Here is a 27,598-nt window from a genome sequence, read left to right as displayed (position 1 = left end):
GCTGGTGAAGTTGTCCTTCTCCAGCTTGTCAGTGACAAGTTTGATGTTGGAGGTGTCAACGAAGCTCATGATGGGAGGAGAAGAAAGGGGAGGTGTTGGTTTTGGAGATGGCGGCGGTGGTGGGATGAGAGAGTTTTCGACTTTGTTGTCGGACTCGGAATTGGCGGACTGAAAGGAGGCAATACTAGACGCCAGCGGAGTTGTATCTTCCGGCTCGAAGGAAGGCTCCGCCTGGTTCTCGAATGGCGGATTGCAAACTGGATGTTCAATGTTTTGATCCGCCACGGTGCAGTGAGAAGATGTTTTGGAAGGGAAGTCAAATCGGGGCTCCTAGGACTCAATAGCTCGTGAACGCTGGGCTCATAACCTGAGAAACCAGAACAGCTGTCTGTGAGCTAGGGAGGCCGTGATGGGAGGCCGACGACGAAGGAAGAGAAGAGGAATGACTATGCACCTATTGAGGTGCGCGGGAATGACTCGGAACAAAGATGAGTGACATTGCATAGGGAGCAAAAGAGAGAGAAAGGAACAGAGAGAGAAAAAAAGGAAAGAAAGAGCAAACCTGAGAAACCAGAACAGCTGTCTGTGAGCTAGGGAGGCCGACGACAAAGGAAGAGAAGAGGAATGACTATGCACCTATTGAGGTGCGCGGGAATGACTCGGAACAAAGATGAGTGGAGAAAAGAGAAAAGGAGATCGGTACAACCAAATACTACAGAATATCTACAAGATCCTAAACCTAATGTAGTGATAAACAGGGTTGTACCGGTCCCACTCCACGTGACTGACTTGCCGCAGTCATCCACCTCGCCTCCTCTCTGGACTGTATCGTCACATCAGATTGGTAATCAAATGAAGTTGATCAGGGCAGGACAGAGGCATGGACAAGGTACTGGCATATTTTAGGCCAGTTGCAGCATCCTCTCCAAGGCCTTGGAGTAGAGATGAAAAGGGTATCTTTGGAAGGGCTTATTTGCAAGATTGGGTTGGCTAGGTGCCGGTTTGATGGGCACTGGGTTGACGGTGTGATGGTATTTGACCGGAGAGGTTGGCTGTTTGGAACAGAGGCCAGGCAATATGCTACAGCTTGCATTTAAGTGGATAGGAATCATCAATTCTGTCTTTGAGGACGCACAATGTGGAGATGAAGCAGCTGATCCACTTGAGCTGAACCTGCGCATATCTTTGTTCAAAATTGTCAGTGACCAGCTGCCGCTTTATTACTTGGTTGTAGCAGCTGCAATCTCTGGCCAGACCGTGTAACACCGCGTCAAGGGAATCAGGTCCTGGATCTGTTAGTTAGTTGTCACCAGTTCGCTTGTGGGGTAAGTGCCTTGGTTATTTGCGCAACTTACATTAGGAGAAGTTGCTTAGGACGAGGAAGACGAACCAAGACTCAGATCAGTAATTTGGGTCGGACCAATTACCCGGGGGGTGCCGTCGGCCGCGTTCTCCTTCAGCTTGTGTCTCAGCTCCCAAGAGCTCCTTCCAGGCACCCATTCATTCACAAAAGTATGTGCACTCAGTCTCAACGGAAAGTCATTGGTGAAGCACCGTAAAGCCGATAAAGGTGAAGGCGAGGAAAGGACCTGTTGAGTAGCCTTGGCGCCAATATCGAAAATCTCGGCTGTCTTCAACAGCTTGAGCTTGCCCTGCTCAGAAAAATAAAGCTGTGTCTCCTGTTGTTTTTGGCCATTGAGTATTATTTTCAAGGAGGGATCATCACTGGAGGCAGAGTCCATCAGGCGGTCATCAAGCGTTAAGTATTCTGACTTTTTGATGTCTACGCTGGCGCCGCATCCGCTCACAAGAGTGGCCAAGGGAGACTTGGAGGAGGAGGCCGTTGGCATAGAGGGTATTTTCCATCGAAAGATATAAGTGGCCGCGGCGTGCGACTTCGTGGAAGCTTTGTGCAGCACTTGGTGGAAAGGACAAAGCCAGCTGGGGTTCGGGGAGGATTACAGAATCACGGTCGGCAGGCATTGTTTTCCTGATGACTGGGCCTGCTGATGGTCAAAGGGAAGAACTTTGAGTTGGGAATGAGATCTGTGAAATGATGACAATCAGCTTGGTTTTATGCCTTGATCACCTCATGAGACTCACTTTTCAGCAAGACCGTTGGACTGCAGTTTTTCGGACAGCTTTGAGAAGTCACAGACTTTGGAAGAGTTGATCAACACCCAGCTTTGGCAGTCGTATGTTCCCGAAGCAGGGCCATTTTGAGAGTCGGCGGGGCGGGTGAGGGTGGAGGGCAGGGAGGCATGCCAGGCCCGGAAGGCTTCGATCTTGTGCTGGGCTTCCTTGAGGGCAATGTTGAATGCAAGTTACTTGAGTTTGCCGGGCCCTTCAAGCCATCCTGGCGAACAGAGCAGGCGGGTGAGGTGCTTGTATGTCTGCTGGTCCGTCAACACCTGGGAGTTCTTCCAGTCTGCGCAGACGGCATCGATCAATGTGAAAACAGCCCGGGCCGTTCAAGCGCAACAGATTCCCTGGACTGGAATACAGGTGTTCAGAGCGTCAGCTCCATGGTGATGATGTTGTTGTCCTAACTTAACACAAGTCCCCTCCTTCCGAGGAGGCGCAAAGCGCCTCCGAAGGAGGGACTTGAATATAATAGCACTGTTCACATAAGAAATCTATGACCATGTGAGAGATATACATCAGCATACTTTCCCAGCCAAATTGGCTGGCACAATGGGATAAACTTTATTTCAATCTTGCTGATGTTTAGCTTACGTGAAGAGTGCTAATGTCCCAAATCTTGCGTGAGCGCAACCAGCCATTTGGCTGGGGAGGGCATTACAACCCCCAAATCACCCACAAGCGCTCTGATTCTGGTCACGCCTCCCAGACCATTGAAAAGCTTGTGATTTTTTGGTATATGTACGGCCCTCAAAGCTCCACATTTCCATAGCATTAGGAAACTGGGGATGGATAAGTATTGGGCATTGGAGTGATCCACCCAATGCAGGCCCAGATAAACTCTTGGATCAATCCGCTCCTTATGGCATAAATAGCAAAATGCATACATCATAAGCCATAAGCGCCACCAATTGCAAATATGTACATATTTCATTAAAAATACAATTTACACCAGGAAAAATAAATTGTCACCAGACATCAGGTGACATCAAGAAACAATGACTGTCACTTTGTTCCTGCTCTGGTGCTAGCACAACCAGGCTACAATGGCCCCTTTGTTTCCTACAGGGGGATGTCCCTGCGGCCAGCTGTGCAGCTGGTGAGTAGCTCATTGGACTTAGGCTGATGTCACCTGTAGTCTAGTGACAGTTTATTTTTCCTGGTGTTAATACTTCAAGAGCTGTGGGACTCTCCCTGATCCGACAAGAGTGGAATCTGGCGGGTCATCAAAATCTAATTTCCCAAATATGTAAGTGCCCTTGCAAAAATAGCTGCTGAGCAGGCTATTTATGGCCAAATTTCCCCCAAAAAAGAATCCAGCATATGCTCAAGATGGGAAGCTACAACTGTGCCAAAAGGTATTGAAGAGAGTTCATTTATTTATTTTTAACTTTGTGCTGAGTTTATTTTTTATCATTTCTCTGCCAAAATTTGACTGTCCTCAGGCCGCGGGTCCGACTTTACAAGTAAGCCTCTCCTTTGAAGAGTGTCCCTTCGGGACGCGGGGTCGGCCCCCCCCCCCCGACCCTCCAATTGAGAGGCTTAGTTAAGCTTGGTTGTTGTCATGGTGGTGTCAGTGGCATTGCCGCCGTGGCATTGGTATTGTGGGCCTGGTAGGCCAGCTCAATGGCAAAGGCCCGCGGTGGGACTTGACTACATAACGGGGGCTGGCCAGCGTGTTTGTCCCCCCAGGCGCATCATTTTTGCTGTAATTCCAGCTCGCAGTGCGTCTCACGCCTCCCCGCTGTTGCATTTGTGCAGTCTGGGAGGCTAAAGAGTTCCCCCCCCCCCCATTATGCAGATTGCCATTGGCTATGCTGGGGGCCTTCAACCCCATACTTTTTGACCCATCCGGTGAGATGGGCTGGAGTGTGAGCCCGGGTGCAGCAGCTATGCTGGTGTTAGGGGGCTAGTTTGCTGGTAGAGATTTCATTTTCAATTTTCAATGTACTTGCACCAGTTCCTCTTATATTTAATTAGTGGGGAAACCCTTTGCTTTTGTTTTTTTACCATATATTATTGTAGGGGAAAACCCATCATCTTTTTTGTAAACTTGGTCAACTGTAGGGGAAACCCTTGATTTTTTTTTCCACAAAACTGTGGTTTTAATAAACTTGAATTACAGAAGCATTTGATGATTTGTTTTTTCATTGATTTGGATTCAATAATTAATTTTACATGTGAGTCAGTCATCAATGTCTTAAAGCAAATAGAAATCAATTTTAAATCAACATGCCAAAACAGATACCAAAATAAGAAATAAACATAGGATCCATGCATATATCTCTCTTGATTTTTTTCTCTAGCTAAGTGTTATATAAAAACAAAAGGAATAAGGAAATGCAAACAAAGCAAAAGGACATAACATTTAGGAGTTTTTAGCATGTGGGAACATGAATTCCAGGTCCCCAAATGACTGTACTTGTTTTTTTTTCTTGATGATTTTTTCAGCATACAAGGAAGCTTCAACAAACTCCCAAAAAACTTGCAGAGGACAATAAAAGGCCTGTCTATTGATTCTCCAAAAAAAAAAACTTGAAAAACTTGCTTCCTTCAACCGCAGTGCTTGAAGTGTTTGGAACTGTGTGCATTGCCTAACTTAGCTAATTGCCTCCTCAGGGGAGCAAAGCCACCTCCCAAGAAGGGACTAGAGATGGCACATGGCACCCGGGCACCTGTGGCGGGTGCGGGTACCCCTCTGTTTTTTCACAAATTCCTCACACCCGCACCCGCACCCGGCACCTGCCATGGGAGGTACCCGGGTGCAGAGGGGGAGGTACCCGGGTATCACCTTTGATGGCCGGCTGAGAGGTTGTAGCGCCTTCAATGACCGGCTGACCGGTCATTGAGAGATTTTATCCTCCTCGATGGCTGGCTGATCGGTCATCGAGAGCCTTTATCCTTTTCGATGACCGGTCAGCCGGTCATCAAGAGGCTGTATCCCTTTCGATGGCCGGTCAGCCGGTCATTGAGAGTGTAGCCTCTTCGATGACCGGTCAGCCGGTCATCGAGCGTGTAGCCTCCTCGATGACCGGCCGACCGGTCATCAAGAGTGTAGCCTCCTCGATGACCGGCCGACCGGTCATCAAGAGTGTAGCCTCCTCGATGACCGGCTGACCGGTCATCGAGAGGTTGGAGGCTCTTCGATGATCGGCTGAACGTTTATCGAGAGCTTTTATCCTGTTCAATGACCGGTCAGCCGGCCATCGAGAGGTTGTATCCCTTTCGATGATCGGTCAGCCGGTCATCGAGAGGTTGTAGGCTCTTCGATGACCGGCTGAACGGTCATAGAGAGGTTCTATCCTCCTCGATGGCCGGCGGTCATCAAGAGTGTAGCCTCTTCGATGACCGGCTGACCGGTCATCGAGAGGTTGTAGGCTCTTCGATGACCGGCTGAACGGTCATCGTGAGCTTTTATCCTCTTCAATGACCGGTTCAGTCGGTCATCAAGAGGTATCCTCTTCGATGACCGGCTGACCGGCGGGTACCCGTCCAGGTACCCGCCGTCCTTCCCACCAGAATTCTGGACACCCGCACCCGCACCCGGCACCCGACGGCGGGTACCTGTAGGGCCAAACGGGTACCTGCCAGCGGGTACCGGGTACCCGGAAACGAGTACCCGTTTGCCATCTCTAGAAGGGACTTACGGGCTATGTAGACCCCGCGGCCTGAGACAATTAAGGATTTTTGTGGGCACTTTTTCACTCTTGCCCTCTCTTGTTTGTCCTTGAATATTTTTTCCTCTAGTTTTCATTTCAGGGACCATTCAAGCTGTCCTCATTTATGTACTAACCTCATCTACCCCCAACCCTTCTCCTTGATCTGAAATATCCTTTGTAATATCATCAGTTTTGGATTGTGTACAGTGCAAGATGTGTAAAACAGGATCAAGCACACACAATGGTGTCACAACAAAGGAATTTGAGTCCACTAAAGGCCCCCCCCAAAAAAAAAACATGAAGCAAGATCCTCCATCTTGTGCATCTTTTGTCTCCCTATTACCTAATCACCCAATGAGAAATGGTGCTGCTACAACAAGTTGAAAATTGCCATTTTGAAATTCTCTTGGGCCATGGGGTTGACTTAGCACAAAGTCTCTCCTTTGGAGGATCCTTAGAGTAACAGAGGGACTTAGTTAAGTTAGGTGCATTGCACAGTGTGTGAAGATTTTTTGGCAGTGCTCAAAGGAAGTCCGTGTTGGCATTTAGTCAAAGAGTATATGATGCCAGTATTTTATGATACCCAAATTTGAGAACCCCAAATTGTCCAGTAGTTTTTTTTTTTTTTTTATTCCAGGTGGATTTGAAGAGATTGTCTGAAGGAGAGTACAAAATAGAAAGTTATGCAGGCCAAAACTTGAAACATTTACATTAGAATATGGTAGAAGTATGAGAAAGCCAGTTAGTAATAAATAGATGTACATGCAGAATGTAGTTATACAGGGTATTAATATATTTTAAATTTGAAGTTGAAGGCTGAAAAATCTAAAGAATTCGGCTTCTTGCTCTTTGAGAAAATCTTGTCGATCGTATATCCGAGCGACGTAAATCTCGTAAACGTTGGATAGCTTTGAAGTGCCCACCACTCCATTCGTCTTCAACCAGATCTTCTTTTTCCAAGGTGTCTAGTTTTAACCAATCCATTTTTTCCGCTGAGTCCTTACGCAGAAATCCTTCACGAGCGGTCGCACGACTGCATGAGGAGTATGTGGATGAATTGGATATTTGCCGGTCTAGGCTTGATTGGTTTTTTTCGGTTCGAATGAAATCATGCGACGGCCTGGGCCATTCCAATCTGCCAATACTCAAGTTTTCTTCCAGACGGGGAGCCTTCGATCCCAGAGCTGGCAGCGTCTCTACAGCACCTCTTACAGGGCCACCTTCTGGAAATTTCGCTTCGGCCATTTCGCGTGATTCGGTATTTCCTTTCGATGGGGGCGATTTGAATTTGGAGGTACCGGAATTTTCAGGCTTTATATCACTTGGAAGTGTCGGTGTGGGCGAGAAGGCCACAATGCAAGCAACCTGACATGAGATGAAGAATCAGAAGGTGTCAATTGGAGCTTGAGATGTCAGAATTTACTCACTATTCCCAAAAGAAGTCCTGATCCACCTCTGAAAATCAATCAAATAAATAAACAAAAAGTGTCAGCCTTAAACTACTGGAAAGGTTGGAGGATCCATGACAACTTACCCCCATGTCCAGTTGGACCATACGAACGCTTGAATCAGCTTGTCTTGGCTAGTCGAACGAGCCCATTGGCTCACTGAATGAAATGAAATGCGGAATCATCAGTCAAAATTTATTTCCACTCCTTTTATAAGAGCAAAGACATCAGGAGAAGGACGACGTACATAACCATCCAGCCATTACTAAGTAAGAAGCAAACATTCCCAAACCAATAATAGTTTGCCACAAGGTAGAATGCCAGTATCGAATCAAAGTTGTACAGTGTTTCTCGAGTGCCGCATCATTGGGGCACACGTAAGGTTCGCCTTTTTCGTCGATCCGAAACGTGTCATCCAATGGAGACGTTGGTACATGCACTGAGGCATCCAAGTGATGGATTCGGTCCCAGAACACGTGTCCGTTGAGGCTCTCGTCATTAGCGAAATCAATCCACGATCTCCAAGTCCAAGGATTGAAACTCTTATGTTTTGACGACGATTTAGTCACCTCGTGGTTCGGGAATGTAGGACTTGAAGGAGACTCAATCATCCAGCTAGTAATGGAATGTCGACTATCTATATCTTCCTGCTCGTGTTGTTGAATGAGTTTGAGCGCTTTGCGGTTTTCCAATGCGGAGGTGAGAAAGTTTTTTTGCGATCCCAAAGCGTGCAGTAAGAAGCTCGTGGATGTGAGGTATACCATCATGTTGAAGCACATCCAGACCATGATGAAAATGGTGTAGATTTTGAATAGCAAGTCTGCTTTGTTTGCTTGCTTTTTCATCAAGCCCATTTCCAAGAATGTTTGTAAAGCAGCATCATAGATGGCCGTGGTATCGTCTTCAGGCGAAACATCAATCACCTGCTGAAACGACAAGGCCATGGCATTTACTTGATGCCTGAATTTCTGGATCGCTGAGCATAGAAAATAAATCAACGGGAGCTGCCCGAGAATGACCGTGATGATAATCAATGAGTTGAAGGCATTGAATATCTGGGGTGACACAAGTCTTCGAGTTTTGGACAAGTGAACCGCGTTTACTGATAGCCGTTGCCGTGAAAAGAGGAGAGCATACAAAACGGCCCAGACTGTACGGGTAATCATAAAAAGAAGTACTGATTTAGCATGGAATTTACTTATGAGCCGGTCAAAAAGAAAACTACAAATTTATAGATGACTTACTTTTCAACCACGCAAAAACTTGAAGTGTCTGGTACGCTACCAGTTGCATGGCTACGGGGATCGGGTCGATCGGATGTCCCAGATTCATTTCTATAAATATCACGGCACTCACGTCCACTGATACACATGTTCTCGTTAGCCTCTTTCAGTTGGGTATTATTTTGTTGAGAGTAACAAATGAGATTATCACATACAGATGACATAGAGCACCGCAGAAATTGGGAGCGTTGTGTGTACATTAGGATGCCAGTATCCTTCATTGTCTTTTTTGAAAACCCAGGCGCCTCTGCTTCGTCGCTTGAAGAAGCTTAATGCGTAGAGTAATCCACTAATGAAGGTCAAGATGGCGCAAATCCGGAGTTCAATTGTTTGCGTTGGAGTTCGCGTTAGTATGGTTGTTTGCTTGACGTCTTCGCGCAGGGAAAACCACTGCTCAAGTGTCGTTGGAACTTCCATGGCCATCGCTGGTTATGTAGATTCAAGTGGGGGATTATATGAGCAAAGGTATAAGTTGGCGAAAGCGTTTGGTATGATATTGGAAGGCGAGCCTTCACGATTGAGATAAATGAGTGTGGCAATTGTGGAGGCTTCGAGAAGGGCCAGTTTGATGAGTAATGACTGCCGCGAAGGCCAGCGTGTGTTGGTAAATATCTTCGGATCATGTTCGCACAAGTTTAACTTTCTGCCTGGGCAATCTCAGCCAAGACCAACTGTTATTGGCCAGAACAAAGCAGATGTGATGCAAACACGATTGGCCAGCTAGAGAACTGCGTTGCCATAGCAAACCTCATTGGGTCACTGTTATGATCTCAAAAATTGCTGGAGTTGCGTGTGTCTGGGCGTGTGAGGCCGGATTGGTCAAGTCGGCTGGGCTTCTTCGACCAGGTTTATAACCAGAACAGATGGATGGCGGCGGGGTCTGAACTCTATCCTGGTCTAGAATCAGGCCATGGGCACCAACAACCAGCATGCAGCGAAGCTCATCATAAAGTCTTCGGAATTGAAGGGCGAAGCCTGAAGGCTTCGGCACGCGCAGCCACTGCACGCGGCCTGGAGGCTGCACCGAGGGAGGGGCTGATTTCTGCTTATGTATAATCTGTTAAGCTATTATCTATAGAGTTTATCGTGCTTGCGCGTGTTGCTTGTGCTGGCTTGATCAGCTAAAAGTCTTGTCGCTGCTTAACCCATGATAAGCTGCCTTCAATTGCCACGCATTTTTCTGCAGTCCAGCTCTCCTCCGCTTAAGACTTGAAGGAATTGAAGCACCACAGCAATTTCACAGCGCTTCATGTATCTACAAAACACAAGATAGATGGCGTCATGGTGAGCGCTGGTGCTACGTATCTATGTATTACTAATATTAAGAATTCAATGTAACCCAGCGGGCCCCAGCCCACCGCAATAGAGGAGGGCTGGCGGCATCAAGTTTGAGTCCTAGAAACGAAAAACTTCCAGAAGATCGAGCACCACACAAGCCAGTGTAATAGCTCAACGACGGGTGACAGTAGGCGTAGAGCCACCTTCCGGTTGGCTTGACTGAAGCCCAGAACGTGTAATTCGGTGGCGGTCTTGCCGGAAACGGCGAACTTTCAGAAGAACAAGGGCCCGTGTAGCTCAGCGACGGGTGCCAGCGGGCGTGGAGTCAAGCCAACAAGATGGTGCTGTGGAGCTGCCACCGGCCATTCGACAAGGGCACTAGGAACAAGAACATCACCCCGGAAGCACAGTGCAAAACAAAATCATGAGCGATTGCCCACATACATATATATGTATGTACCATCTCACTGCAATCTAACTCACCCATCGAACCATCTCCACATAATTTTCTCCAAAGCTTCCCGTAGATAATTGTTACTTTGCATTACAAACTTCTGAGAAGTGTCTTTACTACCGTCAAAACTATCTCTCGTAGTTTACCAAATGCAGTTCTTCGTGACGGTCGCAAGTTTTCTATTGTTTTTTCACTCCTCTTTAATTGTCGACGCCGAATCTGACGGATCTCTGCGTCCGGGGTCCCCGAACGGAAATACTGGCCCTTCAAAGATATTTCCCTTCAAAGAATATAAAGATTTTCAGGTATGTATGTAAGAAGCAGACTCTGATAAATGGATGCCACTTTGATGCACTTCAGATACTGAAACAACAACCAATCAGATTTCGGATGGGACCGCCGGACATTCTTTGGAGAACGCTCAAAAGGTTTTTGTTGACCCATTTAACAATATCGACCTCAAAGACATTACTCAAACCGATTTGAACAATCTCGTGAGTATGTCACGAACTGCTGTAGAGCGCGAGTCGGATTTCATTACAGCCCAAAGTGTCAGTGGAGTTGAACCTTGAGATTACTACCTAGCACGCGCCGTTTTTGTTGATTCAAATCCTTTCTTTTTGCATCGGAATCTCAGGAAACTGGAGGATCCAAAAAGAATGGCGATCCACGATTGGCCGCTGGCTTAATAGCCAACAAAGTTCTCAAATTAGTCGGTAAGACTTGGCCCCCTTACTCCTCAGCGCAAAAATAACATTGACCGGCAAACACCTTTGCTTCACACACAGGTGAATTACAGGTTATCAAGGTAAGCTTATTTTATCCCAATCACCTGGAATAGTCCCGAGTATTTTTCCCTGAGCAGTTTTTTTTTCATTCCTTTTCTGGCCGTGAATTCCAGTTACACCAAAAGCTCAACCTCCATCAGAAGGACCCTAAAGGCAGGCTGATTGAGCACCAAACAAAGTCAGTACATCGAAACTTGCTTGTTTGCTACTACCGCAGTGCTGAGGCTAACTGCAATCCTGTTGCAATAGACTCACAAAGAACACCAAGCTAGACCGCGCGAACGCAGGAAAGACGATGATCTCGTTTCTTTCTCTTAAGAACAAAGAAGGAAAAGCTAACAAAGGGAAAAAAGGCAAAAAAGGCAAAAAAGGCAAAAAAGGGAACTCAGGAAAACATAACGAAGATGGAGGCCATGCATGAACAAGATGAGCCCAGATCGTGGACTTCAAAGACGTTTGGCTCTCTCCTTCAAAGAAAGGTTTAAAATTCCCGTTTTTCGACTCTATCAAATCCAAAGGATCGCCAACCTCACAGCGGTGCCAATGAGCAAGCCCTATTGATTAACTTATGTCCAAAAATTTGTCGTGCATGACTTGGACACGCAAGCAGCTTGTCAATCTTTCGCCTCCCACACTGCACAGTTGAATCCAAGTATGTAAATGCTGCAATGATTGATATGTGATGATTTTGTTCACCTGTACAAAAAACCCTGCAGTTTCTGTTCATCAATTGATCCCTCACGCCTGAGTGAATTTTATACATAACAATGCTGAGGAGGACGCAAAAATGAATCCCGAACCTCATGTGATTTACTGCATTGGGTTTTAACCTCTTTCAGTGTTGTATACCCACAGAAGACTAGCTGAAAAGCTTGGGCCAATTCAGATGTTGAACACCAAGTTGCAAAAAGGTAATTCTGCTGTAAAAGGTTTTAGCATTTCTCAAAAATTGGCCCCAGAATTTTTGCAAAATTTTGTTGTGAATTCTGAATTTTGTCAGCTGGCAAGTAAAACCAAAGGTGGGCCAGCTACGCTGGCCATAGCGTGAGAATGGCATAATGTAGCTGAACTTGGGCCGCGACCAGCAAAATTTTAATTAAAATCAGCTGTACTTCAATAAGGACCCAGGAAACCCCCTGTAAATGGGGGTGATGAAAATGTATGATTTCTTTGGCAAAAACACAAGATAGTAAGCACAAAAATGGTATGAATGGGGCTTTTTGGACTCAATGGTAAGCACTTCAAGTGTATGGAATTTTTCCTGGGTAAGGGAGGGTAGTGACTAACACTACAAGAAAAATTGAAGCAACTGCTAGCAGTTGACATGTGGGTTACTGCTGTTCTAGCTACACTCAAATACCCATAAGCTTTTCCTGCACAGTCACTGTGAATGATGTACAATGACTGTGCATTGCAGCTTGGTCAACAGTAAGCCTTGAAAACCGCTTGTGCAATACCACAAGCTTGCATGGAGTTCTTGTGTTTCAACTGGTTGATTTTTTTTGCAGTGTAAGATGTATGAAATTCTTGAGAGTGCACCACAAAAGCCCCCCCCCCCCCGGTGTAAGGCTCAAAAGTGGTAACGAAACCCTTTTGCTGAATGGTGAAGGGTATGATGGAGTTGCAAGCTCTGCCTTTCTGTTATCAGTCAACAAGACCCACCAAGCTCAGCTTGGCAAGTTTTATTAAGTGATAGGTCTGGTCTGTTCCAGATGAAATCTGTTTGACTGGCAACGTGTAAGTGTTTTAATTACTTTGTTATAAGGGTTGAATTATTGTTGTAAGGCTTGAGTTATTGTTATAAGGGATTTAGGATTTGAGTGTGGATGAGTGTTGGGTGACTTGTAAGTTCTGGGTGAGGAACTGGGGAGCAGACCACTGGGGGTGGAGAGAGCTCCTTTTATAGACAAAAGTGGAGCCCCAAAGGGGCTTGTGGGTTAGGGTTTCAGCTAATCTAGACAACAGGGTGAGGGATTTTAGCTGGTGGGAGTAGATAAAAATGATGTCATAACCCCTCAGGGGCGCATGAATGGTGTCAGAATATACAACAGAACATTCTAAACATGCCAGGGGTGCATACATGATGTCAGAATATACAAAAGAACATTCTAATGCATGAATAAGGTGACAGTAGACTGCATGAGCTGTCATACAGGGGGAATTAGTGTATACACAAAGTCTGAGGCTGCAGAAACAGTGTAAATGATGTCATACTATGTATATAAAGGAGTGCATGTAGTTAATATGTAATGATTGTTGCCTGACAGGGAGATGCATGTTTGTATCCTGTGATGTGTATATGGGTACTACTGTGAAACTTGGGTCGAGGCAGGTGACAGCTGGGTTACTGCGGCTGGCCGTGTGATAGGTGTCCATGAGGTGTAACTTCCACACTAGAGGGGGTCCAGGGGTGCTTCCAGTGGGGACTAGGGGTGAAATTGGCCGTAGAATCCATTTCTGGGGTCCATTTGGTGGTATCTTGAGGCCTAGTATGAGTAATTTTGTGGCATAGAAAAAACTTTTTATTTTTCCACTTTTCCGTCTACCACACCAGTCAGCAGCACACCTTGGAGTAATTTTGGTACCCCACCTTGGTTCCCCCAGGTTCTTTTTTTGGAACTCCCCCCCCCCCTTGGCAGCAATGGTAGGCATTAAAAATGTATGAAAAACTGGGAAATCCCCTGAGCATAAGCATGAAACATGCATGAATTGTGGAATAGATTCACCAACACCTGTGCTCATCACTGTGATTTTTGTCACTAGCCAGTTGCCCAATACTCAACCAAACCAATCAACTAACTAGAATCCAAATCAGGGGGAGCTCAAGAGGTACTTTAAATCACCAATTTTATCTTTTCTACATGTACTCATTTCCTTATCTTTTAGTTTCTGTCTTGTGATTCTTGAAATTGTTGTCATTGTCTTTCATACTTACCCTCAGCTGAATCATCAGAGAAAGCTAGAGTACAAGCAGCTGTGCCGCCGCACTAACTGGCCTCAAGAAAAGGGCATCATGCCACAGGCAAACCCCTCCAGTCCCACCAGGAAAATTTGTTAAGTTAGAGCCTACCACTGTGAAAAAAAACACTCAATAAACTGCTGCCGCTTGACATGCAATATTAGGGGGTTTTGAAGTAGACTGCGCGTGCATGCAGGTCACTTTGCATAACCCAGTTTTGCGGGGAGATTGCAAGTCAATGTTCAAAATTTGAGTTGAATCCCTTTGTGATATTGAATTTCAAGTGGCAGCAGTTTCTTGAGTTTTTTTTTTTGCAGTGTACAAGTCCCCAAGTCCCAACCTCTAGCATAGGACCTGGTCATTGCAATCTCTTGCCCCCCCCCCCTCCCGGATATGTGTCTGGTGAGAGTCAAACTCAAGACCTCAGCTATGCTGCAACACATACTAGAGTGCTGGCTTTACCAACTGGGCTACAGACACTTGTGGCTGCCAGCTCGGTGGTTGGTTGGTAGGTAGTCCTCATGGGTAGATCCAACAGCCCTCTATACTGTGGTGATACATCATAGCATCATAGTAGCAGACTAACAGACAACTCAACACCCCACCCAAGCAAACCTAAAACAACACAGTTATGGACCCAGGTTTCATTTACACCACAGGTGAAGTTTTAGAGTTTGAATCCAGTAAAAATACTGGAGGGCAAGAAAAACCGAAAAGCGATCGGAATGCTTCCGGTGTGGTCGAAGGACCGGAATCATTCCGATCGCAATTCGGGTTAAACCCAAACCTGAAAAGATGGGTCCGCGCCGGAATGAAGTCGGAATTCATTCGACTTCATTCCAGGAAACAGACCGGAATCTCATTCCGGTTTCTTTCCTGGATTTTCCCCGGAATAGTTTCGTATACGACCGGGCAAGCCCCACAAATGCAGCCTTATATCCACTAATCACACACCTGACTGCATGGTGTGTCTAGCATAGTGGTCAAGCAGCTCCTGTGGGGTGGATCAGCCAGATGGTGCTGGTTTGATTCCCCTTTTGTTTGACCAGTTGCCCACTCTCATTTTCGGGCCTTCAGCAGACCGCGCCAACCCGTCACCATTCCAAATAGCCATTGAAAGCAATTCAGAATGGGGTTGGCAATCCGAAATAAATTCGGAATCCCATCCAGTAAACCGCTGGTTTCCTTTCTGGAGAATTGCCGACCGTCAATGGACGGTCCGCCCTTGCAGGCGGGCCAACCAAAAGCATTTCGGTGGGCGATTGAAATAATTTCGATGCGCTTCACCCATGGTGTAGATCCTTTCAGAAGAATGTCAAAAAGTAGCTGTCATGCAATACTCCACTCTCCCCTTCAATACACTGTGTGCAAAAATGCTGAATGATTTCACTGCAGGTTGCACAATCCTGTCACCACTCATGATAGACATGCACATGATATGAAACATAAGCTTTGCATGACATTATGTCATGTAGATTTCATGAGAGTGACAGACTGTGCATGTGACATCTGCTCCATGTTGCTTACACATCATCTGCATGAAAGTGAGACCTGTACAATTAGTGGTTCAACATATCACACACTACATACAAGACAGTGTGACCTGTCCCAGATTAATGAATCATTTTTGGTTATAATGAACAGCCAGGAAATGCCCATGCACCCAAATTTTAGCACCCTTTCCCTGTGAGGGGCAGTGTATCAACCTAGAGAATCTGCCGTTGGACCCGGGTGCCAGCGGCACCCGGGTGCCGCACCCGTTTTACCTGAAAAATAGGCACCCGCACCCGTACCCGGCACCTGCCGGCGGGTGCCGCGGGTGTACCGGCGGTGTACCGGCGGGTGGCGCCAGAAAGGATCCCTTCCGGGAGACGAGGCTGTTGTAGTCTTGTCGTCCGCAAGGGATCCGCGGACGACGACGCTACAACAGCCTCGTCGCTCGCAAGGGATCCGCGGACGACGAAGCTGCAACAGCCTCGTCGCTCGCAAGTGATCCCTTGCGGACGACGAGGCTGTATCTTTTCGTCCGCAAGGGTTCACTTGCGGACGAACTCGTCGTCCGCAAGTGATCCCTTGCGGACGACGAGATACAGCCTCCTCGTCCGCAAGGGATCCATTCCGGGAGACGAGGCTGTTGTAGCCTCATCGTCCGCAAGGGACCCCTTCCGGACGACGAGGCCACAGCAGCCTCGCCTCCCTGAAGGGATTCCTCCCGGACGACGAGGCTACAACAGCCTCGTCTCCCGGAAGGGATTCCTCCCGGACGACGAGGCTACAACAGCCTCGTCTCCCGGAAGGGATTCCTCCCGGACGACGAGGCTACAACAGCTTCGTCTCCCGGAAGGGATTTCTCCCGGACGACGAGGCTGCAGCAGCCTCGTCGTCTGGACGACCCAAACCCCACCGCATCCGGGGGAGCTGGGGCGGTACCTGGGCAGGTACCCGGGTGCCGCACCCGTTTTACCCAAAAAACAGGCACCCGTACCCGCACCCGGCACCCGCGCGCGGGTGCGGGCCGGGTGCCGGAGGTACCTGCCAACGGGTGCCAGGTACCTGCCGCGGGTCCAACGGCAGATTCTCTATATCAACCTGAACAGTTAAGATTCACAGAAACACAATAGTGTTGACCTTAACAGTAGAGAATCTCACCTGTTTGCAATGTAAGTTCATCATAAAAATGGTCGGGCCTTCCGCTGAAGGGTGGGAAACAAAATTTCCCTTACATCTTCAAGGGTTTGGTTAATAACCAGCAGCATTGATTGATCAAGTTGCTCAAGCAACAAGTTAGGCTTCTGCAACAATTGACTTACCTCCGATGGAGGGTTCCAATATTTGATTGTTGAGGCTATAACCTTTTAGGTCTGGATTGGCGTTGGGTGCGAGCTTACTGCAATTTTGCACAATTAGGTACGCATCAGCTTTGGCACTACCTAGCTATGACAAGCCCTATACAAGAGTGACTTACCTGCTTGAGGGTCCGCTTTGCTTGGGTTGCTTGGGCTCTTTGTCTGGTTCTGACATGGCTAAAGGAGAGGAACAGAGTTTGCGCTTTTAGCTTCAAACTACTGTCTTGGAGCCTCATGCATATGCATGGGTCTAGGGAATATGCAAACTCACCGCTACCCCTTTTGGGGTTAGGGTTTTGGTCCTTGCGCTTCCTGTGTGCTTGCACACCACCTGAGTCTTGACAGCCTGCCGTGCTTTGAGCCGGTAGGCTGGAAGCAACTGAAGACAAAGGTTTGATGCCAATGGTTTCGAGTGCTCTTTGGATGTTGATGCGCCCAACAGGCTTGGTGAGGAAGTCGGCGGCATTCTCTTTGGAACGGATGTAACTGAGCTGAATCAATTGTTGGACCACTAGTTCCCTAACAAAGTGCAATCTTATTGACATATGTTTGGTGCAAAAACTATTTTGAGATGTTTCACTTTTGGCGAGATCAATTGCACCACAATCGTCCACCAAGACTTGCACGTTTTGCAGATTGGGCCTTGTCTTCACTTCTGATTTCAAGTTTTATAGCCATGCTAGCTCCTGACCTAGATCAGATAACACCTTGTATTCCGCTTTGGTGGTGGACAAGGAGACTGTAGCTTGCTTTGATGATTTCCATGCAAGAACGTGAGAACCCGCCAAGATAGCGAAGCCTGTTGAGGATCAACAAGTATTGGGACAATTCCCCCAATCAGCATCTACATAAGCCTTGAGTGTGTTGTTGCTGTTTTTCAAGAACGTGAGACCCAGATCCTTGGTACCGGCTAGATACCTGTATACCTGCACCGCCGCGTGGTAGTGATGAATTCCGGGTTGTTCCAGGTACTGGGACAGTGAGCTGACAGCATAGGAAATGTCAGGGCGAGTCAAGACACTTAAATACACGGTGGACGCACTTTTAAGGTTTTTCGCCAAAAAACCTTCAAAGTGAGGGTTTCAACTTGGAGGACCTCTGAAGTCGCGGTCCTTTGGATAATCTTTGAATAAAATCCAAAGATTTTCCAAAGGTGGGGCAAAAACTTCAAATGACATTTGGAGGTGACAGAAATATCCGTCCGACCACCGGGTTGGACCGGATAAAACCTTATTTTTCTGACATCTCACTCTACCCTCCCCTCCCAATATTCTTTGGAGGACCTTTGAATGCCGCTGACTTCAATGGATCTTCGGAGGCGGAGCCCTCCCCTCCAATTATTTTTCGGAGGACCTTTGAATGCCGCTGACTTCGATGGATCTTCGGAGGCGGAGCCCTCCCCTCCAATTATTTTTTGGAGGACCTCCGGAGGACCTTTGAATGTCAACCCGTTTGATGGAGGCAAGTGATGCCAACATGCATGGCAAAGGGCATCGCTCACCTGGACAGTCTCCTTGACATCTCCCTCTTCCGAGTGCCTTTGAAGGCCAGTTCAAATGCTTTTGAAGCCTCTTCGAAGTCGCCATTCAAAGGGGCTTTGAAGTAGCAATTCTTGGAAGTTTTTCCAAAGGCCTGCCAAAGGATCATCAAATGTCCTTTGGAGAGTCTTTGGAGGAAGGTTTTCCAAGGATCTCCAAAGGACATTCGAAGTTCCATTGAAATCTTACTTCGGAGGAACTTCGTCAGATATTTTGACCAAGTGCTGACCGTCCGCTGCTGCTGGCGGGTACTTTGGAGGCTCTCCGAAATACTTTCGGAGATACTTTGGAGTTTTGCGTCCGCCGTGTAGTTTAGAGAGCCTACACCACGGGCGCAATTCACCGATGGGACAATGTTCTCCCACCGGTTTGCCTTCGGAGGGGCCGCCTGCAGCGGCTTCCGTTAAAATATGGCACTCATGTCATTCTGATGAACGTTGGGCCCACCAGAACGTTGGTTTATCGGTGGGACCACGGTTTGCAATCGGTCGGGCGGGCCATACGAGCGTGCAAAAGGGGTCACCACACCTCAGGACCGAGGGATGGTGTTCGCTGGTCCCCGCAAAGGAAACTCTGATCACAAGGGGCACAGGGCATGGTGCCAATGATCAGCAAGCACCATGCACAATTGGTTGGAGTGCACACCTGGAATTGCAACCTATCTAGGTCCCCAGGAAGGTCCTGGGTTCGATTCCTGGGGTCAGAGTCTTCATCAAGACACCAAATGTTGTCTTTGCGTTGAAAACTCGTCTGCACAACGGATTATTTCCATCCGTTGTTGCAGCGGTCAGACCTCCGCATGCTCGACGGGTCGCTTGACATAGACGATGCAGGCCCATTGGGAATATGTCTGCTGAACCAGACCGTTGCAACAACGGTCTGGGATGTCAGAAACAGGCCTGGTGGTGTATGAGAGCTCAATAGTTCACCCCTGTCTTGCGGAACTCTGAGATTTCTTGCTGTGTTGCTTTCTTCATGTAGACTTTTGGGTTTAGCGGACACAAAGCTGGATGTAATTTGTCAAAGCCAAATTCCTCAAGCTTACGTTCAACGAACTGAGATTGATTGATGTGTACACTGTTTTCAGACCATTCAATATTCATGCCCAACAAGAACTTCGCCTTGCCAAGGTACTTGATCTTGAATTCCGCCTACATTTCTTCCTTGAAGACAAGCGGCCGCTTGCTGACAAAGACCAGATCATCAACATGGGCAGACATAGGTGTCTTCCCTGCCTGGAATGCCCCAACAATAGAAGACACAGGGATCCGCCAGATAGATTGCAAACCCAATCAATTTAAGATATGTTGATGGTCTGTTGTACCATACTAGCGGTGCCTGGCGCAAACCGTAGATGGCCTTCTTGAGTTCTAGTACCAAATTCGGCGGAAAATCGAGCCCAGGCGGCGGCAGTAAGGTGACTTCATTGTCCAATGGACAAGTCAGAAAAGCACTCCGCACGTTGAGCTGATGTATTTCCAGATTGTTGTCCACCGCAAAGGATATGAGCAGCCAAAGCGAGCAGGGGCGACCGGTTGGAGCAAACCTAGCAAGAAAGTTCACACCATGCGTCTGAAGAAATCCCTGCGCACATATTCGCGCCTTGAACTCGGTTACCTGGTTCTCCGCACCCAGCTTTTTTCGAAAGGCCCACGTTGCCGGTATTGGCGAATATGAGGAGAGGCAAGGTCGCACCAGCCAGACTTTGTGTTGGTCCATGTTCGCCGCCTCTCTCCAGCGCGAGGATTCGGGAGATTGCATAGCCTGACGGTGATTTTGTGGATCAGTGACCACGTTTGTGTGAAACATTTGACGTCTCCTGTAGTTCCAAATGTTAGCCGGGTCAATGTCACTCGTGATGAGCGTTGGGTGCCTAGGTCCAATGACTTTCAGCACGCGTCCGCGCGTTGGAGGAGCTGGCGGAAAATGGTTCGGGTCTTGCTGCTGATGTTCGGTCACGAGATCCTCAAGATTGCCTTCCTCTTCCTCTCGCTCATCATTTCCAAGTTGCGGCCCAGGAGCCGAGTTGCCGAGTATCTGTTGTATGTCCTCCTCCTCGTCCCTTCTTGCAAATTCTAGCTCTTCCTCCTCGGTGAATGGAAGCGGCTCGTCGTCCGTGAAGGCCGGTAGCTTATTGATGCCGTAAGAAAAGAGACTGCGGTGCTGAGCCGGGCATTCCGGAAAGGTGGATTCGTCGAAATGTGCATGCTTTGACGTTACAATGACTTTGTCCTGAGGCCGATACACCCTGTATGACGAGAAGTCATTATCATACCCAAGTAGAACGCCATCCCACGCAATGGGGCCAAATTTAGTGCCTCAATTCTGTTTTAGTTTCACAATCCAAGCACGGCACCCGAAAGGCCAAAAGAAGCGCATGTTTGGTTTGATTTGGAACATGATCTCCATCGGAGAGGCACGGCTTTTTGCCAGGGAGGGCAAGCAATTGGTTGTGGCCGTAGCAGCTTTCACCGCTTCTCCCCACCACTCGGGCGCCATATTTGCCTGCATCATCTGAGTCCTGGTCATTTCAATGATCGTCCTATTCGCGCGCTCTGCAAAACCGTTGTGTTGTGGCGTGTACGGCGGTGACACATTATGCTGGATACCGGCTTCCTTCAGAAGTTCACTGAGACTTTTGTTGACAAACTCTCCACCTCCAGATTTTTGATTACTTGACCTGACTGCTTCTCAAAAAAGGTTTTGTATTCCGTAATCGCCGAAGCCGCATTGCTTTTTGCCTTGAGAATTTCAGCATGGATGTAACCTGAGTGCTGGTCAACTAAGGTCAAGAAATACCTCGCCCCACCGTTTGTAGCTGGTGTGATTGGGCCGACAAGATCGGCGTGTACGACTTCCAAAGGGGCTGTTGCTTCTTTGAAGTGACTGGTGAATGGCAACCTGGTGATCTTGCCCTCCATGCACGCCTCACATGCCTTAGTCGGGACAGCGGCCATGGGTTTGTCAAGCATTGATTGAATTCTCTTCTTGCTAGCGTGCCCCAGTCTCCTGTGCCACAAGTCAAAATCACTGATGCTTGAGGCTGCAGTGGCTTCAGTCAAATTTGCCATTGGTTGTTCTTGGAGATTGCGCAGTCCGACTAGCTCAAAGATATTATTTTCCGTGCTGATGCTTAAAGCACTTAAGTTATTGGTTTCCACTTCAAAACCGCAGGGAGCTGGGGTGATGGCGGCCAAATTCTCCATGAGCTGAGCGAATGAAATCAGGCTGTGAGATTCGGAACGTATAAAGCATCCTTCAAAGTCACCGTTCCCCCGTTAGAGAGCCACAACGTGGCATTCCCTTTTGCCACCGCGAAGAGCTCCTGTTGGTCCCACTTGTTACCAGTGGCAATGCTGATGCGGACAGGAGTGGTAGTGTTGAACATTTTGAGATTATTGAGCATGTGGTGACTTGCACCCAAGTCCAGCACCATCTTTAAGCTATTTTCTTCGCCTGTTGGACCAGTGAGATATCCAAAGGTAGGTTGAGCAATGTTGACGGGAGGTTCAGAATCTTGTTGGACAGTCGTGATGAAGCCAGTTGGCGGTGCCGCTTGCTTTGTCTTCTTGAATTTGCTGGGATGTAGGGTCCAGCATTCTTCCACAGGATGACCAGAGAGAGGATTGTGCTTTCCGTCGCAGCAAGGATGTGGATTCACCCAGCGGCGCCTTTTCTGGTTATTGCCGTTGTTGAACGCTGTTGCCTGAGTCGCTAATGCAGTTGACGTACCCTCAGTGATTGTAGAATCTCGCTGCATTAGGGGGGTTCACGTTAGGCTGATTTCAAAATCAGTCAAAAAACCTTGTTAAAAATTGATGGCTGCTCATGCAGGTCTATGCAAGGATACTCTAGAAAATAAATAGAGTTCTCAGCAAGACCTCCCATTTGGAGGCCTTGCTGAAGGGAATGCTTATGCAGTATTTTTTTTAAGTTTATGCAGGAAGCGTGCAAGAGATTTGAAACCATCTGTGACAAGCAGCCAAAATCAGGCTAACATGAACCCCCCTATTGTTGCTTTGACGGTGTCATGATGTGTGATGTCTTGGAGTTTGGCTATGATCAGTCTGGGCTGGGGCAGTTGTTTGGCGTTGCTAATCAGGGTTTGCATAAGCAATGGCCGCTTTCTTGAGATTCAAGCAATAATTGTGCAACTGAGGATCGTAGGAGGAATGTCTAATCCCATAGCGGCAAACTCAGCAAGAGTTTCTTTGAGCTTGGTGACGTAGGAATTGATGTCTTCCTTGTACTGAATTTCCTCCCACTTTCGCCAGACATGATAGATGGCAAGGACTGAGGAGGAGGCATATTCACCCTTGAGCTCTTTCCAGATTGCAAAAGCGTCATTCTGGTTCTCGTTGGTGATCATGTTATTGTAGATGTGATCTTCAATATGCTGACCCAAGATGGCGGCAGCTCAAACATATTGCAGTTTGACTTCTTCAGAGGCGTTGGGAGGCAGCGGCTGCTTGATACACTTTGTATGACTTTTCACAGCTAAGTAAGTCTTCACCTTACGTTGCCAGATGAGGAAATTTTTGCCGGTGAAGTTTGGGCATTTAAAGGTGTCCCTGTTGTCGCTGATTGGAGCAGGAGTCGCTGCAGGAGCTGCCGGAGCGGGATTGCTACAAGAACCGGCCATTTTGATCCACTCTTAGTTTTGTGAACAATAATGAGATGGTTCAGCTACTGAGACTGTAAATCTGTGAGAATTCACAAGACTAAGAGTTTTCATTTCACTAGTCAGTATGCAATCAATCCTAACATACTAGGAGATATAAAGAAAGAAACAAAAACAATCATGTACCTAAGAGTGCATACAAGACCAACTCTACAAAAGGATAGATGGAAAAGTCTGGGGAAGGGGAAAACTGCTGTTCAGGCTAAGACACGTGATTGTGCTACAAGAAGCGAGGTTCTTTTAGGAGCAACTGATGTCTATGTCAGTGCCCAGACTCAGTTTGACTCAGAGTTAAACAGCAAGAGATATCTTACTTAGACTCAATGGAGCTTAATCCTTAAGGACTCCGGATACGAGCTGCTAAGGAACCGGAGAAGCTGTTGTTTAACACAGGAGTGTAACAATCAGTCAGCTTCCAATCCTTGCTGTAGAGTTAGGCTTCTGCAACGATTGACTTACCTCCACTGGAGGGGTCCAATATTTGATTGTTGAGGCTATAACCTTTTAGGTCTGGATTGACGTTGGGTGCAAGCTTACTGCAATATTGTACAATTAGGTACACATCAGCTTTGGCACTACCTAGCTATGACAAGCCCTATACAAGAGTGACTTACCTGCTTGAGGGTCCACTTTGCTTGGGTCGCTTGGGCTCTTCTTCTGGCTCTGACGTGCCTAAAGGAGAGGAACAGAGCTTGTGCTTTTAGCTTCAAACTACTGTCTTGGAGCCTCATGCATATGCATGGGCCTAGGGAATATGCAGACTCACCGCTACCCCTTTCGGGGTTAGGGTTTTGGTCCTTGCGCTTCCTGTGCACTTGCGCACCGCCCAAGTCTTGACAATATTATTCTGGGTCTGATGTCAGTCAGATGCGTATTAGGAAATTATTGATAAATTATTCAGAAGTCAATGGGAAGTCTGTTATAATTCATGAGGAATTATCACATGACCTCATGCAATGTTGTATAGAACTGTTTCATTCTTTAAGGATAACTCAATTACAACATATAATGAAATGATAGTTACTCGATGCCCAAATATTAATCATTTATGGGGAATTTATGTTGATCAATTTCTCTATGTGTGAGGGGTTCTGCACAACATAAATGTGACAAGGTGGGGTTTTAATGGCTTTCTGACCAGTTTTTACTTGTCATGGAGCTGTGAAAGGCCCTTCTGGTGATCTTTCACCCCAGTGTACGCGCGTACAAAAAGGTTAAATTGGCAAAATGGAAAACAGCTCACATGCATGTGCATGGAGACATTGGAAAAAAAAAACTAAGCTTATATGTGTTAAGAAGCCAGGTTGTCTGGCTGAAATCTGGTACCAAAAACTCCAAGCTTGACTTGAATCATACTTTCACCCTATTTTCATTGTTTTTTGGCTCAATTCTAGATGATACCTGCATTTTTAGGGAAACATGCCAATTCAGATGGATGTTTTGAATCATCCTAACCAGGGTGTACATGTTTTTGATCTGAAAGAGGCCCAGCCTGTAATTTGTAACAACCTTTTACGTGCGCACATGAGGGAAAAATGAGCAAAGTGAAAACAATGAACACCTTCATGAGAATGTGAATAATATTAATTTAACCCCAAGAAATCATCCCAATCTACAAACAGTTCAAATTGAATTATGACTTGATTGTGGTAATTGTGTCCTAGTGGTTTAATCTGTATTCTGATTAAGTTCCAGTTGCCTTCTGAATGACTTCTGGATGGTTTATGGATGAATTCAGCATCAGTTTCAGATCAGTTGTGGAACAGTTCCAGAACGTTTCATTACTTCTTACACTACCTTCATCAAAGGCATCCAGCAGAGTTACTGAAAAATGGTACAGTATGGCACTCTCTGGAGAGTGCATCAAATCTGACCTGGTGAAAAGAAAAGCAAAAAATAAACAGCACGGGGAAAATTTGTTGCACAGGGGAATTTCCGTTGACTCAACATCACTTGACGTTGGCCCCCCCTCTGTGCACAGTACCAGCTCCCCCCAAGAAACTATCCACACACGGGGGTGCCGTGTGGTGACAGGCGGCCAGGTTGAGACACTCCGGCCACCTGTCACCGCATGGCACCCCTGTGTGCAGATAGTTTTTTGTGTTGGTTTTGAACTCAAACATTATTTGATCTGTTGTTTAGTCTATTCATCAGCTTATGTATATGACGTGTACATTGGGTATCATGTCGAACAATTGGTTCCCACACATCTTCCCCGCATCTCCGACAAACTCTGTTCCATTATTATCTGCCAACAACTCTATTCTTCCCCTTCTTACTCACCTACTTTATCCTTGTCGAACTAATCATCAATCCAATTAAGACTTGAAGTCTTTTTCCTTTTTTCCCAGCATAATTCCAAATCAAAGACTCAATAACAACACTCACCAACTTTAAGCATCCAGGAGGAGCTAGAAACAGTCTCTGGGCAGGTAGTTGTTTTAGCGTTCATAATCAACATCATCCATTTGTAGTTATTAACCATTATTGTTTTTCTTCATGACCTTTAGGCTGCTTGTGTTGTGATAATTCATGCTGTTTAATTGTCGCCGTTGTTGTGTTTGTTTCAAGATTTCCACTTGTCTGCGGTTCATCTTTCGAGGTATTTTTTCATTACAAACTATCTTTATCTTTTGATCAGCTAGTTGAACTGTATATTGCTATATTTTATTTCAAAAGTGTATTAATTTTATTGAGTTATTTATATACAACTGTTTCAATAAAGTAATCTACCTACAATTTTTACATTTTGGGAGGTGGTGACGGACGCGCACGGAGGGGCCCAAAGTCAAGTGACATCAAGGCAACAGAAATTCCCTTGTGCAACAAGTTTCCCTCCGTGCACAAATTAAATCCAAAAATAATCTGAGCACCTGCTCCTGACCTCCCAGGAACAATACCTTGGGGCTTTCTGAACCGCCAAAAATCAATTGCTCACCTGATTGAGTGGAAGGAAAGCCTCCCCTGATCAAGTGCTGCTGAGCAGGTGAGAGGGATCCCTCCCGTTTAAGAGGTATTCACACCTCTTCAATATGAGGGATACCTCCAGCCCAAGAGGTGTACACCCTCTGATTGGGATGCCTTGGGTCAGAGGTTTGTACACTCCTTGAAAGGAGGGATCCCTCCAGTCAAGGATAAGGAGGTGTGCACCTGTCAGCCGGGCTACTATAATAAGTTAGAGCCCGGCTAACTATTCTAGTATATGAAGTAGCGGCGCAAAGGGCCGCTAAAGATAAGATAGAAAATACATTCTTTTACTAGTAGTAGCGGCGCAGAGCGCCGCGCACAAGGTCAAAAAAGATATTCATTATTGAATAGTACTTGCGGCGCAGAGCGCCGTACATAAAACTCCGCAAATATAGCTTCCCTCGAACCCTAGACCAAGTCAATAGGCGAATAGTAGAACTCCAGCCCAAGGAAACGGCAGGAGAACTGACAATGAATTGGTTAAGAACCCGCTCTCAAACTAAGAGAACGGGTCGCAAGACATTCTCCAGTTCTATTGAACTAGGAGAGTGAGAACAGAAGGATCAATTGGAAACGGCCGGAGGAGTGTAGCAGTAAAATAAACTACTGATCCTCCCCCGGCCGTAGACGAATATTCAAGAGAAGACTTGGTGAACTACTACCCTCCCTCGGATCGAGGAAGAGGGAACTACAACACTGAAGATGTCTGACAGGAGTGATGTTAATAAGTAGAATTCACAAACGCTCCTGCCCACGCACTATCCCTCCGGCCGAAAAGCCAAAGAGAGAACACTAAAAAGCTACAACCCCACCGGTTGTAGCTTGAGTATATAACCAGGGTCCTTTGAGCAATTAAAGGCCCCTCAGATACATTTATAACCACCTCGAAGCCTCGCCAGTCTAGCCCTTGTCTAATCAACCTGTGCGCTAGCCTGACCTCGCCTCGACCTCGGTTTTCTTGAACCGGTAGTCTTTTTTACCGCAAACCCTCGCTGAGAGTAATTCTGCGTTTTTTTCCCTTTTCTATTGGGATTCTATCCCAAAACCTTATCCTGGGTGCGTTTTGACGTACAAAAACCCCCTTCCAAGGGCCCCAGACGTCACAGGTCTTAAAACACCCCTGCGCATATCGTGCGCAGGCCCTGTAAGAACCGTGGAGGGCACTTAAACACCCCTGGCGCCCCTGGCCCCTCCGTTAACCCCTTTTTTGGGTTCATTAGAAATAACTTCTCCCAGTTATTTCGTACTTTTACCGCGCATTTGCTGTGCGCTCCACCGCACTGTGCACTGTCATTGGTGTAGCTAGAGGAGTACAAGTACTCTTGGCATCACCGCACCTGACAGCACCTCCTTGACCCCTTGTTGTATATAGCTGTTGACTGTGAGGGATTCCTCCCAGTCAAACATTGATTTTGGAGAACTTGTTGTCCCTGCACAAAAGATTTCCATATGAAGGTTGAAATGATATTCTTTCTGCATAGAAATTGTGTTGTATCTGGGTTGGCAATAGATCTAGTTGGCAAGTTGCAAAAGCTCAAAATCTTCATGTTCAATT

General features: G+C 46.9%; 4 protein-coding genes across 4 annotated transcripts; 1 reads left to right on the top strand and 3 right to left on the bottom strand.

Annotated features, from left to right (window-relative positions):
* Positions 1-862: 862 nt before the first annotated feature.
* On the bottom strand, positions 863-1,850 carry PtA15_4A623 (uncharacterized protein; the record flags this gene model as incomplete). Its single annotated transcript, XM_053168526.1, has 2 exons — positions 863-892; positions 1,428-1,850. The coding sequence occupies 2 exons, from the start codon at positions 1,848-1,850 to the stop codon at positions 863-865; spliced, it is 453 nt and encodes a 150-aa protein (XP_053019726.1).
* A 108-nt stretch (positions 1,851-1,958) lies between these two features.
* Positions 1,959-4,505, bottom strand: PtA15_4A622 (uncharacterized protein; the record flags this gene model as incomplete). The annotated part of the gene is made up of 3 exons (XM_053168525.1): positions 1,959-2,046; positions 2,104-2,300; positions 4,491-4,505. 3 exons carry the CDS (start codon positions 4,503-4,505, stop codon positions 1,959-1,961), a joined length of 300 nt encoding a protein of 99 aa, XP_053019725.1.
* Positions 4,506-6,626: 2,121 nt separating this feature from the next.
* Positions 6,627-8,955, bottom strand: PtA15_4A621 (uncharacterized protein; the record flags this gene model as incomplete). The annotated part of the gene is made up of 6 exons (XM_053168524.1): positions 6,627-7,166; positions 7,229-7,256; positions 7,336-7,408; positions 7,497-8,399; positions 8,494-8,610; positions 8,688-8,955. The coding sequence occupies 6 exons, from the start codon at positions 8,953-8,955 to the stop codon at positions 6,627-6,629; spliced, it is 1,929 nt and encodes a 642-aa protein (XP_053019724.1).
* A 1,458-nt stretch (positions 8,956-10,413) lies between these two features.
* Positions 10,414-11,451, top strand: PtA15_4A620 (uncharacterized protein; the record flags this gene model as incomplete). The annotated part of the gene is made up of 7 exons (XM_053168523.1): positions 10,414-10,569; positions 10,648-10,815; positions 10,902-10,980; positions 11,053-11,072; positions 11,166-11,230; positions 11,302-11,355; positions 11,442-11,451. 7 exons carry the CDS (start codon positions 10,414-10,416, stop codon positions 11,449-11,451), a joined length of 552 nt encoding a protein of 183 aa, XP_053019723.1.
* Between the last annotated feature and the right edge of the window lie 16,147 nt (positions 11,452-27,598).

Source organism: Puccinia triticina, chromosome 4A (assembly GCF_026914185.1).
Source record: "Puccinia triticina chromosome 4A, complete sequence".
NCBI classification, from domain to species: Eukaryota; Fungi; Basidiomycota; class Pucciniomycetes; order Pucciniales; family Pucciniaceae; genus Puccinia; species Puccinia triticina.
Note: the sequence above shows the minus strand (reverse complement) of the source record. Positions and strands in the feature narration are given on the sequence as shown.